Source organism: Limanda limanda, chromosome 7 (assembly GCF_963576545.1).
Source record: "Limanda limanda chromosome 7, fLimLim1.1, whole genome shotgun sequence".
NCBI lineage: Eukaryota > Metazoa > Chordata > Actinopteri > Pleuronectiformes > Pleuronectidae > Limanda > Limanda limanda.
In genome coordinates this window covers 28,276,280-28,291,850 of record NC_083642.1, presented here as the reverse complement: position 1 = coordinate 28,291,850, position 15,571 = coordinate 28,276,280, and the positions used below count along the sequence as shown (strand labels likewise).

The 15,571-nt window shown below is 39.9% G+C and overlaps 1 protein-coding gene across 1 annotated transcript in view; it reads right to left on the bottom strand.

Annotated features, from left to right (window-relative positions):
* The window catches only part of prkcz (protein kinase C, zeta), a 126,611-nt gene that overhangs the window by 50,571 nt on the left and 60,469 nt on the right, over positions 1-15,571 (bottom strand). The window contains exon 5 of the mRNA XM_061075163.1: positions 2,972-3,103. Within this exon, the coding sequence (XP_060931146.1) occupies positions 2,972-3,103 (132 nt within the window). The remainder of the gene's footprint in view (positions 1-2,971; positions 3,104-15,571) is intronic.

The following is a 15,571-nucleotide window of genomic DNA, read 5'->3' as shown; positions in this document are numbered from 1 at the left end:
CCTTCACTGGATACAGAATGAATTGGGTATATAACAATCTGGGCCTAAGTGACTCTGGCTTTTATGGTTTGTTTTTGCATATTACTCATATTTGTTGTTTAAACGTGTTTAACTTTGTGTACTGTACGTGCCTGAACATTCTGAGCTGCATCTTCATATTCATGATACAGAAATAAGCAAAGGGAGGGACTGAGACTGAGAAGGAGTATGATGAATACAAAGTTGGAATACACTTGTATGTGTAATGTGTTATTTCTTAGTCTTCTCTGCTGCTGACTGTGGTTTCTGGCTGGGAGTAGATGGCGATGGTGGTGACTGCTTGCCAATAGATTCACAATAGATTGTTGTAAAAGAGGATATAGCATCTCCTCTGAGAGGCACCACTTCCTAAGCGCTGATTGGACCAGATAGTGACTGGCTATCAGAAAATGCAGAGACAGGTTGACCAGGCCAGGGCCGGCTGGTGAGCATGTTAACTTCAAAAGAAGCAAAGCAGTGATAGAAATACAAATAAAACCTTTTGGGAGCCCCCCTCTGACAGTGACCTCATTTTGCTTTGCCACCAGTAGACAGAGTGGTATCAATATTTTAATAACAATAATGCTTCCTTGTCATCATTATTATTCCTTTTTATACAAAAGATATGAAAAGCCTTTTGTGTCTGTAGAGGGAACTGTGTGTCTCATACATTCATAAATGTAATTGAGTGCCTTGCTCTATTAAAGCAGACATCAACTGAAACAGTTTAAAGTTGTCCAGTGCCTACACTATTCTAAATTCAGGTTGCAAAAGATCTTTCTGTCTGTCTCACCATTGTGGGACAGATGCAATGTGACGGAGGACACACTGTCTCACACCTTCTGGACCTGCCCCTCACTCATGGGATTTTGGACGAAAATATTTGACTATTATTCAAAGGTGTATAAAAGGCCCATTTAACCGATAGCTGGACTTGTCATCTTCTGCTGCTCTCAGTCCACGTTGCGATTCCTATAATTATGCCACAATCCCTGATGCTGGTGATGATTTTGACCAAAATAATTATTATGAAGGAAATCACCCTCTCCCCTGATTCCAAGTATGGACAGCTGATACATCTCATTGAAAGACTAAGGTTCTTTAGGACCAACTCAAAAAAATGTCATCTATCTGGGATCCATTCTTTGCCACCTCAAATCCAAAGAATAATTCACTGATGTCATATATTATTGCCTCTGTTTACACCCTTGACAATGTAAATATCAGGCAGCCTTTTTTAAATTTGATTTACTTACTTTACTTACTTTATTCCTTTGTTTTTGTTTTAAAGTCTTTGTTCAATTCTGAGTTTGCCAACTGTTTTGTTTTCATTCTAAAAAAGGTTCAAAAGAAAATACAAAAAAAAATGTCGTTGAGTGCTATCACTTGAGTCAGTGTTGGTTTGAAAAGTACAGAAATCTGTGCCTGTAGAGTTAGAGGAACACACTCCTCCCCATCTTTACTTTAGGTCATAGGGTTGAAAACAAAGAAGAAATGTCTTTTTAAAGTTTTGTGATAAGGATTATGCCTTGGCAGATGTTTGAATCAAGATTCTACCAAAAACTTTGTAGGCTTTAGCTTTTCTGATGACTGAATTCAGTCATCAGATTAATTGCAGGGATCTTGGAGCCCAGGGAGACTGTTACAAAGAAAACAGATGGTGCAAGAATCACCAGGAGTCTGACAATCAGAAACTCACAACAACACCTCGTAAGAAGAGATCCACAAAGTGAACAATACAAATGACCAGCCTAACTGTCCATTGTTATTATCCAGCACATTTTATAGAGCCAGATCAGGCACCAGCTTTGACCTGCTGCATGTACATGCACAGTTTGTCTATGGGAGAGGGATATTAGAAACATTTCAGATGTTAACAGTTTAGTTTGTATATATGAGGCAGTAGCCAACCTGTCTAACGTGTTAAAAACTTCATAGGTTACATCCATAATACTACTATTTAGTTTGAAAACAACTAAAAAATCAACTGTCAACATCTGTCAACTCAAAGGTTGGCTACATATCAGTTTTAATTTCCGCTCATATTAACACACCTGAAAACATGTAAAATTGTACGGGGTCCTGCTGGTCACAGATTGCTGGAATAAGAGCTTGTCTCCTTCACATGTAAGGAGGTGTTTCATTGTAAAATGCAGAATTTAACTGAACAACAGCTGTTGGCAAAGGCAACAAGGTCAGCAACACGTTTTTTTGCGTTCTACACTGGTAGCGGAGGCTAATGCTGGTTATTTCCTTCTGGAAGCAGGTGATAAGTCATGTGATAAGAACCCGACGAGTCAGCGAAGGTTACGTCATTACGCCAGAAAAGACCCAGTCAGCAAGAAGTTGTGAGTGTATACCTCATTGTTTCCAAACATCTCCGTTTCTGCACGTCCAGAGTAAAATGCAACCCTGGACTTTTCAGTGTCTCAAAACATCCCCATTTTATTGGCTTAAAAATTCAGAGTAGTGTGGATGCTAGCCACAGCGTAACAGAGTTGATGCATTTTCAAATGAAAACATAGTAATGTATATTTTGGACTAATTGATTTTCATGATCCATTTAGATTAAAGTGTTGTCGTGTTCCCTGCTCTCACCAATGACTCAAGTAAGTACAATATTATAATAATATCACATAGAAATGATGAACAAAAAAACATGAAGACCCAATTTGTGATAAACCAGAATTATGCTTTATCTCAAACAGTGAAATAAAGAGTAATCACTGCAAGTCACGAACATGTTCAGTTAAAGTATGTGAGACATGTTCCACTTGCCCTGTTATCACTTAATACTCTCTGGCTGAGGGAAGGAAATCTTCATCACACATGTCGACAACACGTAATCTGTTTTTCAGAGTTTGCCAGTATATTGGGAGACTGCGTTGGCGTAAATTATGACAAGCTGGCGCTCTGCTTCCTGCCGCTCGGAACATGAACATGAAATACTCACCATAAGCCTTTGGCAGGTCTGAGGGATAAGTCTGTGACAGCGCTTATGGACAAGCAGTTTGCAGTTGATACACTTGTAGCCCTGCCTGCCCAGCCCCCATATCCTTTCACTACAGTGGCCACAGTAGGCTTTCTGTAAGAAAAGAACGGGACAGGTTAGTCTTTACTTTACATACCGGCTGATTAGTCATCAAGAATTAATGAATCGAGATCATTAGCCATGTCTCAATTCAGGGGCTGCATCCTTCGGAGGCTGCATTTGAAGACCAACTGGGTCACAATGGGACGACTAAATTGTGCCAGTTCCAAGACTCCTTCAAATAAGGCCGACAAATACCTCCTTACATCCCAGAGAAACAAAGTTCCCAACGGGTGGATTTATAATTGTATTTGACTTACTGGACTTATAATATTATTGTCTTATGATTTTGATATGATATAAATGATAAATGATAAATGTTGGTGCATCTACAAATGAATTGGCCTTATTGTTCCAATAATTAATAAATAATACACACAAATAAAAAAGATTTTTTGCAATTTGCTATAAGTATACATTTATAGCTGTGTCATGTACCGTGCAGTGGGCTATTTTTCCAGAAACACTTATATATCGATAGATTCTCAGGTAGTTTGGAGAAACACAAGGTCTATAAAATGAAAGTAATACAGATATACAGAATATGTGCCAGAAGGACTGGGTGAAACATATTTCCGTATTAGGCTTGTGTTTCCTAACCTGACTAAACTATTTTGATATCTTTGGAAGAGCTTCATCTTGGTCTCATCAGCCCAGAAAACTTTCTTCCTGAGACGTTGTGGATCACCTCTGTGCCTCTTTCCCAATACAAATATGAAATCACATATTTATTAACACACGGAACAAAAAATGTTACACAAGAGGTGATACAGGTGATACAGGGAGTGGTCTCAGGAGGGGACTTAACTGACTTGATGTAAAAGATACACCCGATATACAATCTGTATATATATATATATATAAAAATACACTTTAAAAGTTAATATAAACCTATGATGTCTCATTAACTGAATTTGAACTATTATAGAGCCAAGGGAAGGGGTAATATAATAATAAATACTTTTAGTGGCAAATGTATGAGGAAAATACTTGGGTATTCAGAGAAAATAACAATACATTTGCATTAGTCTGAGATTAAATTCACAACTTTCTAGAAAAGAAAACTTGAAAATATTGTGTTTAATCTTTTTTTTCCAGAATCAGTCATCAAAGCAGGAGGCTAAACTTTCCATCAGATTCAGCAGATAAGTAACACCTGTGATTTAGTCCAGAATCAGTCATTTAAAATTTGAATCTACAGTAATGCAGAACAAGTGAAAAAACGTTTTCCTCTTTTCCAGATTTTGTTTAAACTTTAAACTATCCTGCCCCTTTCCCCTACACTAATGTGCCATACTTATTTTTTATTTATGCATATGCATATGCATTATATGTGGGTTTTTTGTTGCATATCTGGGGTTGTTGTCACTTTCACTCTGTGCTCTGTCTTGCAAAATGAAATGGTTCTTTCTAAAGAAACTTACCAGTTCAAACTTACAGATGTGTAAAACAAGTCATTTTCAGATAAATATTTCACCACTGCTCTAGAGGTCTTTGAACTGTTAATGGGTCAATGCAACTGTACAGCTCCACCAAACTCAAAACAAATATATGTCATGTTGTCTGACTAGTTTTTACTGAATCCTTCATACGTAATTATCCTGTGTACAGTGTGTTATTATGTCTGGTGAAGGGCTTGGTCTCCTCCCTTCCCTCACATTCATCTATTGTAAAGCTCAGACGTACTGAAATTCACTCTCTGTTACATAACATGGTCTCAAGAGAGTTTGTTCTTTGATTGGTTCTTTCTCTGTGGTTATTTTGTCACTCGTCTCTTACATTGCTATATTAGTACCAAAGGATGTTTTGTTTAGAGCTCAGTGTCCCTGGACATCAATAAATCTGTCGCTAAAACGTTTCACTGGAGACTAAAGACTTAAGATGCAGTAGGCGCACTTCAATATATCGACAACATTCATTCACGGGGTGTGCATGCCGACAGTGTGAAGAACAAAGAGTCCCCGTTACCGCTCTGTTGCCATGGAAATTCTTCAGCTATAGTCAAAGGCTTCCCTCAGTCTTTCTAATCTAACTCTACACAGAGGTTAAGGCGTACATTTATAAATTAATCACATACTTTTGCCTCGCTCCACGTTTCTCCCTGCACTGCAAACACAAGCTGAAAGGATTCACCACTGTAAGGTAAAAAAAAGCTGTTGCCGTCACTGCGTCAGTCTATGGTTGGGCTTGAAAACACCAGGGAGTGCTATTAGTTATGCCTTTTATTCTTCAGCCCAGAACACATCCAGTCCCAAGCTGCTTTACCCCTCAGCACTGATAAATAGGCAATCACATAAAGTCAGACTGACATCCTTAAGCTTCCCTTTACAGCACTGTCTGATCGACGGCACAGCAGAGGCCTCGCATACGTGTAAACAACAAGTTTAGAAGCAAGTTAACAGCTTAACGCTCACATGCTCACAATGATAAAGCTGCCGCATGTTAACCATGTTTAGTGACACCGTTTTCTAGCTCTGTCAAGATAGAGATTCAAAGAGGAGTCCAGAGTGAGCCAGTGCATCCTGAGTGACTCAGATATTTTAGAGCACAGATGTGGGCTCATTAACACTGTTGTCACTGACAGATACAGCGTGTAACTCCATAAAATAACCTGGTCATCTGTCAAGATCTGACATGACACATTCTGTCAGCTCCTCTGATGACAAGAAACTCACTTCACTTCAGTCAGGGCTTAGCAAGGGATCTTCTTCAGCAAGAGCTTTAACGGAAAGATGAAGAGAACAACAGCATAACATTTTAAAGAGGGGATTTGCAACATGCAGCATTTAAGCCCATCTCTAGTGGCTTCCTAGCTATAAAAAATATGGAAATAATGCAAATAATGTACACTTTGCTATCATTGTTGTTGACCTAAAGTAAAAAATTATGTAACTGTGAAAACAAATACATACATTCTATAATAGGCTGTGTGTAAAATATGTAAAAAATATACTGAATTAAAAAAGAAATGTATGCACATCAAATAATAATTCAGTCCTGCAACAGAAATAATGGCAGTAAAATAGTGTGTAAGTGTGTGTGTCTGTGTTTAAGCCCGCCATGGATTCAAAATTAAGACAAGACTTTAGAAAACAATGCGTGGGCAGTTTCATTTGTGTTCATCAGCACTACTGCTGCCTTATCAAAATGTTTGATTTGTGGTGAGAACTTAGCAAAGAACAAAAGCTTTAAACAAAAAATGTAATGTTTAAAGCATTTCCAGCATGCTGCATTTGCAGAGAAGTGTTCGGCTGGGCCCATGCTAGTTTGTTGGTAACTCAGGGGATAGTAAGGGGGTGGAAACACATTCTCATGTCATAAAAACATACAAATTTATCAGAGCAATTATATATATATATATATATATATATATACAGATTCAAACCCTTTTCTTCAGTGTAACACTTTGTGTTGCAACATATGAATGAATGCTATTTTAGACTTATTAGTACTGTTAATAGGCTAATTAAGATGCAGAACTGCAGTCAAATGCAACTTCTCTTGAGTATGAGATAGACTTGTATAGACTGACAGCCTTCCACTCAGCCCACCATGACAGATCACAGGACTACCTGGAATCTGAGAAATATGTTGAAAAAAGTTATCTGATTCATCTTGACACTAAAAAGACTGTGCATGGAAATCAGTTAAAGTATAACAGGATGCAACATATGTATCCCCAAACATCAACCATTTTTATCAAAACTGGGAGAATTATGTGTAACCTTTTATACTCACTGTCACCTACTAGCAGCATAAGGAACAAATCTGGTGTTCCACCAAAATTGAAATGAATTATTTAAAGTGAAATCTGAAATTTCCCCTTTCCTCATTATATCAAATACCTTTAGACACTGATCCGATGAGGATGACATGAATTTAACATCAACAACATAAATCATTTCACTATATTACAGGAGTTATAGGTGCAACCCTGCATGAATTCTGTTGGGATATGTTAAATGAGTAAGTGTTGACCATTCTAAACAGTCAGTCTGGCCAAATGGTCACAAAGACACATGCCTCTGTTAAACAGGTACAATGATAGTCAAGGAGCTTTGTGGATCCTGTGTTCAACACACCCCAACAACCTACACAAACTTTAGTGCATTGTGTAAAACCATTTCCTCCAGCAATGCTCCAGAAAACTACGGAAACAATTCAACACGACTTGATATGTTTTTCCTTCAGTGGATTAGTAACTATTGTAATATTGTATTTTTTTTCTTTATAAAGTTATTAGAGTGTGACTGAATAGTTACTGCATGCCTCATAGTTGTTTTCAGTTGCCAACCAGTCAACTTAAAAGAAATATGATCACAGTCTCTCCTGATGTCCCTGAGTTACAGTACAGAATAATGGCTAGAAAATTGTTACGATATCAAAGTAAAGTTGAATTTTTACCTTTGGACATTCATGTTAAATTGGATCATAATTACCATTTGACATCTTAAGCAATGGATTACGGCCCTGCTGTTGTACAGCCTACGCCAACTAGTAAAGTTTTACTTTTTCAGATTCATATAACCGTGACCTTTGATCCCTGACATTGAATCAGTTGAACTGTGAGTCTAAGTGAACGTTTAAGCCGAATTTAAAATTTGCAATTGGCATTCATAAGATTCACGCATTCACAAGGCAGATTGACCTTTACCTTTCACCTAAAAATTCTAAAGAGGTCGTTCCTGAGTCGAAATTAATGTGCCAGATATAATGAAAATACCTTAGAGTGTTCATGATATATCTAATTCACAAGAACATGAGGTCACCATGAACTTGACCTTTAACTAAAATCTTATTAGTTCTTCTCTGAAGCCAAGTGAAAGTTTGTACCAAATTTGAAGAAAATCCATCACGTATGTCTTGAGAAGTTGTGATCACAAGACCAAAACCATTTTCAGTAAGGTCACAGCGACCTTGACAGTTAACCTATGACCCCCCACAGGGCTCTGTGCTCGGCCAAATTGTATTCTCATTATATATGCTTCCACTAGGAAACATTATCAGGACACACTAGGTAAATTTCATGTGCTATGCGGATGACACCCAGTTATACTTGTCAATAAAGAGTGTAATCAATTAACTAAAGTCCTAGCATGTCTCAAAGACATAAAAACCTGAATGACCTGTAATTTTCTCTTATTAAACTCAGAGGCTAAAACAGAGGTTCTAATACTAATATAGTTAGAGCCGGTCCAGGCTTGTCTTAGACCTGCTTTAGTTATGTTGGCTGATCGTGATCATAATGGCAGATCCTGTATCGTGTTGGCATCTGATAGTGGTAGTGGACCACGATAGAGGTGGCAGCTGATGATGGATCCTAATGGCAGCGGTGGACAATGACTGTGGACCAGGGGTGGACTGGGACAAAAATTCAGCCCTGGCATTGTCTGTCCAGACCAGCCCACTACATTATCATCGGACACCACATAGAAGTCCACAAATCTCGCGGCGTCTTCTCTCATGCATACTACTGTTACCACCTGGCTCAAAGATGGCAACAAGAAGGGAGGCCACACACAAACCTCTCAAGCCAAAAGTAAATTTATTTAACTCCAAATCAAGATAGCTCTAACTAGGTAGTGGGATGTGTAAAATATGTTACGCGTCAGTGGTGTTAACAGTGTTTGGATGTGTGAAAATAAGGTGTGATGTATGTTGTAAGGTGCAGAAGCAAAGAAAAACAAAGGCTGAGGGCCCCATGCCCCTGGAAGCAGCCTTTAGATCTGCAGCTGAAGCCCAGCCCAAAAGGGCAGGCCCAGGGTGACGCCCCTGCCAGCTCTACCTGTGTCTGGAAAACAACTCCTCAGGCTCTCACATGTCAAGTGGTCAACCTGAGAAGGACATGGATACATTATAATGTCTCTAATCATCACAAATTAAGTATGATTTCATAAAACATAAAAAATGATAAACTCACCAGACTAGAGGAGACTCAACAGACACATTTTGGTACAGTGAAGGCAGAGAGTGGAGCAGTGGTGTACAAAGTACTTGAAAGCCATACTTGAGTAAAAGTACAGATATCTTACCTGAAAATGACTTCGGTAAAAGTAAAAGTCACCCGTCAGAAAATGACTTGAGTAAAAGTCTTAAAGTAGCTCATATTAAAAGTACTTAAGTATCAAAAGTATCTGGTGTTGAAATGTACTTAAGTATCAAAAGTAAAAGTACAAGTACCAAGTGCTTTTTATAGTAGGCCTATACAGACACAAAACAACCTAAAATGTTTCTCCTCAAGATTGATCTCAACTGACTGAAAAATTATAACAACAATATGAATATAATGTATATAATGTATAATTTTACCAATTTTGAACCCTAGATGCTGAGGTTCAAATAGTAATGGACCAGTGCATCTGAACTTCTAGAGACAACAAATAATCAACTATAAACAAGTGCCTCTTGTGCCCAAGAACATTAATAAACCACAGTATAACCACTAAAACATTCTGTAAATATCACTTAACATGGACCTCTCATCAGTAGCAGGAGTGATACACAATGCCCCTTATGATAACTCAGCAAAGTGAAACAAGGCACACAAAATAAGATAGTTTCTCTTTTGTAAACAGCCTGCACATGCAGGGCTAGTACAGAGAAGAAAAAATCACTGGACACAGTCTCGTTTTGCTGCCAAATTTCAGACAGAATACTAAAGATGAACTGAACCGAGCTCCTGCATGAGCACCTGGATCATTCTAAAGGGAATAAATGGATGGGGAATGTGCTGGTGTTGATTAAGTCCCTGCCCACACACATCGCTAGTCCCCATTGGATGGTTTAGTGAGGTCCTCCGACCGGCCCCTCCAGAGTCGGTCACGGCCCTGGCGGAGCCGAGAAGACGATCAAACTGGACTATTCTAGAGGAAGTAAAAGTTAACAAGATCTCTGAAGGTGAACCTGCTGAGGGATAGACCAACCTCTCGCGCTGCCCCCCCCCCGACGGCAAACACTCCCCCGGACCTGCACATCTCCCGAGGGAGGGGGCAGCGAGTGAGAGAGAGAGAGAGAGAGAGAGAGAGAGAGAGAGAGAGAGAGAGAGAGAGAGGTGCGCCGTGCGTAGAGGCGTGCGGCGCCAACCTCCGCTGCTCAAGTAACGAGCCAGTTTTGAGAATGTAAGAAGTAGAAAGTACAGACATTTAGAGAGGAAGAAGAGAAAAAAAAACATAGCGGACCAGACCGGCCCACATTGAGTCAACGGCCCACCGGGACGATGCCCGGTATGCCAGATGGCCAGTCCACCCCTGCTGTGGACTATAGTGGCATCCGATCTTGATGGTGGATCATGATCATGGTGGCTGTTGACCATGGACTATGATTACAACAAGACTACTTGATATACAATATCTCTCCTCAGATACTCGACCATTACTGACAATAATCCATCAATTCATTGACCTTCCATTATGCTACAAAGTGTTTATCTAATCAATGCTGAAATACCTTTATCTTTCTGATGTTCTCCATTACACGTGTCATCTAATGCACTTCTGTCCGTCCTGGGAGAGAGATCCCTCTCATGTGGCTCTCTCTGAGGTTTCTACGTTCTTTTTACCCTGTTTCCTTACTCTTGTTGAGGGTTTAGGGCAGAGGATGTCACACCTTGTTAAAGCCCTATGAGACAAATTGTGATTTGTGAATATGGGCTATACAAATCAAATTTGATTGATTGATAGATTATGATACTTGACTAAAACTGAACATACACGCCTTGAGTAGTATAAAGTCAGAGTCAGCCAAAGTCTTTGAATTCTTGGTCCAACATTTGTACTTAACTCTACAATATTATTATCCTATAGCCACTAGTGAAGCTATAAACAGATAATAATCCAACAAAGCATGCACATGTAAACCTGTGCTGGCCCTTCAGTGAAAAGTGCTGAAAAAATGTTATTTGGCCGAACCTAATGGCTGAGGCCTGTTGTATTTATCTATGTGGTAAATCCCCTTGCTTCCAGCTGACAGACAAGAAGAGAACAGTGGGATTGAAAACAACGTTTAAAGATAATATGCGAGTGTCCAGTGAATCTCTGGAGATTAACGTCAGTGTACGTCTATTTCAAATTCAGCTCTCACCCTGATAACACATCTCAGCAAGTCAGGGTTGGAAAATATCATCACTTCCCAGCTCTCCACAACGGCCATGAGCCAGGGTGATTATTTTTGTTTGGACTTTCTACCATGTACCATGAGTGTCTCTTGTCTGTCATCACTCTAACGGAGCTCTTGTGGAGGCAAACAGCCAGCAGGGACGACTGAATTCTGCTCCATCATGTAAGAGAGAGGAGCTAAAGAGACCCCACTTTGTCTAAAGGGAGGGATCCACAAAGCTGCTTTCCCTGCTGCAACATCAATAGGAGATGCAGCAGGACAGGGAGGAGGGAGACGAGACCAACATGTAGCAACTCAGAGGGAGGAGAGAGAGACGGAGTGAGAGAAGGGAGGAGAAACCTGACCTACTTCTCCTTGGCTTATTTATATGCTTGAGTACCACAGATTGAGCCAACCAGAATCTTAGGATCTGGCATAGCAACAACAGTCAGAAAAAACAAGCAGACTGAAACAAACTGGTTAACAATGCAAACAGTCACCTATAAGTTGCAAATTTAGGTTAAGACAGCATCTAAGGAATGAATTGAAATAAATCTTTCTCAGTTTATAAATATGTTTAAATACTAGGGCTGTAAGGGAAAGGCTTGTGATATTCTATTTCTTTCCGTCAACCAGTGACATAAAAAGACTAAAGCGAACAATATGATTAGCCTTAAATCTTTATGTCAGCATATCTGTGAGGCTGCACTTAGGCACAGTGATGCTAACATAAGCATGTTTCCATGTTGACAATTTAATATACTAACATATCAGGTTTTAGTAGGTTTATGATTTTGTCAACACCCGAAGAAATTTTATTTTGACCTGATGGTATATGATCACTAATACATTCAACAGTTGTCAAGATATTCTCCACAATAATACAAATGTCAACCTAAACTCAGGGGACCAGTTGGATTCACCCACTGGGGACCATGAATGGAAATTTTGAGCCCAACTGCTAGTGTGGCACTGCTGACATTAGGAAAGAGTGATTTCTTAAATATAACACACATCCACCCAGTGTTATTGCAACCTAAACCTGACTGAGACGGGGATGTAAAACATGAACCACAGCCTACAGTGTGGAATTCATGTGCTCAAATATCCATTTCCATGACCTAGGTGAGGCTGTATCTGAAATCACGCTGTTTAATGCATGGACCTCAGTCTGACATTCTATAACTGAAAAAACTAGAAAATCGTAGTACAACAGTGGTCAAACTAGTGCAGTATCCGTTCTAAGCCTGCCTGTTTGGAAGGACCTACTTCAGAACTGTTCCTTTGTTATTAGCGAGTCCTCCTCAAGCAGTTCTACAATATAAAGTCACTTTTTATTGTTTGTGTGACACAATGAAGATTTTATAGTTATTTTTCATAAAATAAAACTTGTTTTATTACTGTTCATGTAAATGGTTTTGGTAAATGGTTTTGTATTTATATAGCGCTGTTCTAGTCTTGATGATCACTCAAAGCTCTTTACAGTACAGTTTACATTCACACACACATTTATACATTTCATCTATTAGCAGCACATTGTGGTTTTATGAAGGGCAATTCGGGGTTCAGCATCTTGCCCATGTGTGATGCTTATATATTTGTTGGAATATATTTTTCGACGCAAAATTGTAGCGATTTTGGCCCGAAATTTGACCCGTTTGCCAAACGCTACTGTGGTTTATCTGTAGATGTATAAGAAGATTCAACAGGGTCTGCGGGCTGACTGATAACCCCCCTCCCAAATTGCACCAAGCTCAGAACTGCACGTCGAATGACCAATAAGAATAAACATGCCGAGGACTTCCGGTTGGCTACAGAACAGGATGGCGGGTTGAGCACTTTGCTCCCGCGAGTCAGCGTATTATTAACCCCCGCTAACTTAATTAAAACATAACGAAGTGGTCTCTTTTAAGATTATGATGGCGGGAAAGAAAGGCAGAGGTAAAGGGGCGCAAGATACAGCGGAAAAGGATTCTCACCGTGCAGAACAAGCCGAGGACGACATGCGGGGAGATGAGGGCCAACATGGCGGCGACTCAACACCGGGAGTGATGCGCACAGGGCTTGAAACTATAAGTAAGCAGATCAGCGATCTCAAGTCTGAACTAAAGGAAGACTTAAAAATGTTCAAAGACGAAATTAAACGTGACATGAGAGAAGAACTCATCGAGTTCAAACAAGATGTTAACCGGCAGCTAGATACAAACATGCTAGCCATGCAGGAGCACAACGAGAAAATCAACGAGATGGCCATGCGAATCGACGACACCGAAACGTGGAGCGCAGAGGCTAACGCAGCCCTTCAGCAAACCATACAGGATCAGCAGAAGCTAGAAGACAAGCTGAATGACATAGAGTCGAGGGCAAGACGAAACAACCTGAGGATCCACGGTGTGCCGGACGACGCAGAACGAGGCTCGGTGATGGAGTTTGTCGAAAAAATGCTCCGGTCCGAACTCAAGCTGAACGACGATGTGGATTTACAAATTCAACGCGCACACAGAGCCCTTGCGCCCAAACCGGGCCCAAACTCACCTCCGAGGTCTATTATCATTAATTTTCAGCAATACAGCACCAAGGAGATGGTTATCCAAAAAGCATGGCGACAGAAAATCACAATGGAAGAGAAACCGCTGTATTTTGATCATGACTATACAGCTACCGTTCTACAACAAGGCGTTCACCAATATCAAAAAGGCTCTCAAGGAAAAGGGCATTCGTTTCCAGACGCCCTTCACGCGGATGCGCATTCACTGGGAGAGCGGTGTGCAGGTGTACGGCAGTGCCTGGGAGGCAGCGCAGGAGCTCCGGCAGCGGGGATACAGCGTGGAGGTGCCAGAGAGACCACCCGGTAGGAGTCACCTGTTGGAGCTTCTCCAGCGGGCTACACCGTGGCAGCGAGTGGGATCAAATGCAGATGTAGGCAATGCCAGACGCGCTAAAGAGCGCCTACGGAAATTTCAGCATTGACGCCAGGAAGAACGGTAGTGTTTAAAAAAAACTGATGATATACAAGCGACCCTTAACATAAAGATAAACATTGTATTCATGCGCTGGCTGGCGGGGCGACGAGAGTTCGGCCCTACCAACGGACTCACACGTAAGTTCAAGTGACAGTTTGTAGCGGACTAATTGGGGAGGGGGCCCTTTCCTTGTGAGAGGTTTATTTCCCCCTCAGCTGAAAACTGAAGAATGCTCTTCAGACTTTGGAAGTCCTTTCACTTTATTATTATAATGCTTGTTCTAAGCCGTTCTGGGCTTGTTATTGTGTTCCAGTTATCATTGGTTACTATGTTAAGCCTGTGGAAACATAATGTTGTAAGATTGACTCAGTTAAGTTACGATGCAGCCTGATGAGGTAAAGCTAATGTCCTTAAATGTGAACGGTTTGGGAAACCCGATTAAAAGGTCTAAGGTAATGGCAAAATTGAAAAAAGAGAAGGCAGATATTATTTTTATGCAAGAAACCCATCTCTCCCAACAAGAGCATGAGAAATTGAAACGATTTGGTTTTAAAAATACTTTCTATAATTCATATGTGCAAAGTCATAGAAGAGGGATTGCTATTCTGGTCGCTAATAAATTCAAATTTGAATCATTTAAAGAAATAAAAGAAAAGGAGGGCAGATATCTTATTGTTAAGGGTAGGATTGAACAGGATATAGTAACCTTAGTAAATGTATATGCACCACCTGATACTAACAAACTGTTTTTCAAATCATTAATGGATGTGATTGCACTGGAAGCTGAGGGTGTCTGTATATGTGGTGGAGATTTTAATGTAGTATTAAATCAACATTTAGACACAACTAGCTTAACGAGAAATAGAAATAAATTATCAAAATTGATTAACACAGCCTGGGATGATATCGGGTTTTGTGATGTCTGGAGACATATTAATCCATTTGACACAAATTACACTCACTACTCGGCTCCACATTGTACTTACTCCAGGATAGATTATTTTTTTATGCCAAAAAGTGACTGTTATAGGGTAAAAGAATGTAGAATTGGGGTAGCTGATGTCTCTGACCACAGTGCTGTGTACTTGACAGTTCAAATACAAGGAAGGAAGAGGAAGACGGGTTGGAGGTTAAATGTAGGTATGTTAAATAACAAAGCAGCTGTAGAACAGATAATACTGGAAATTAAGGATTATTTGAAGATAAATGACAACGGAGAGGTGGACCCATCTATACTGTGGGACTCATTGAAGGCGGTGATGCGTGGGAATTTGATTGCTTTAACAGCATTAAACAAAAAAAAGAAAATCATGGAATATAATAACCTGGTATTAGATTTATCAAATGTGGAGCAACAACATAAAAAAAAGAGAGACCCAGAACTGCTGGTGCATATAAAACAATT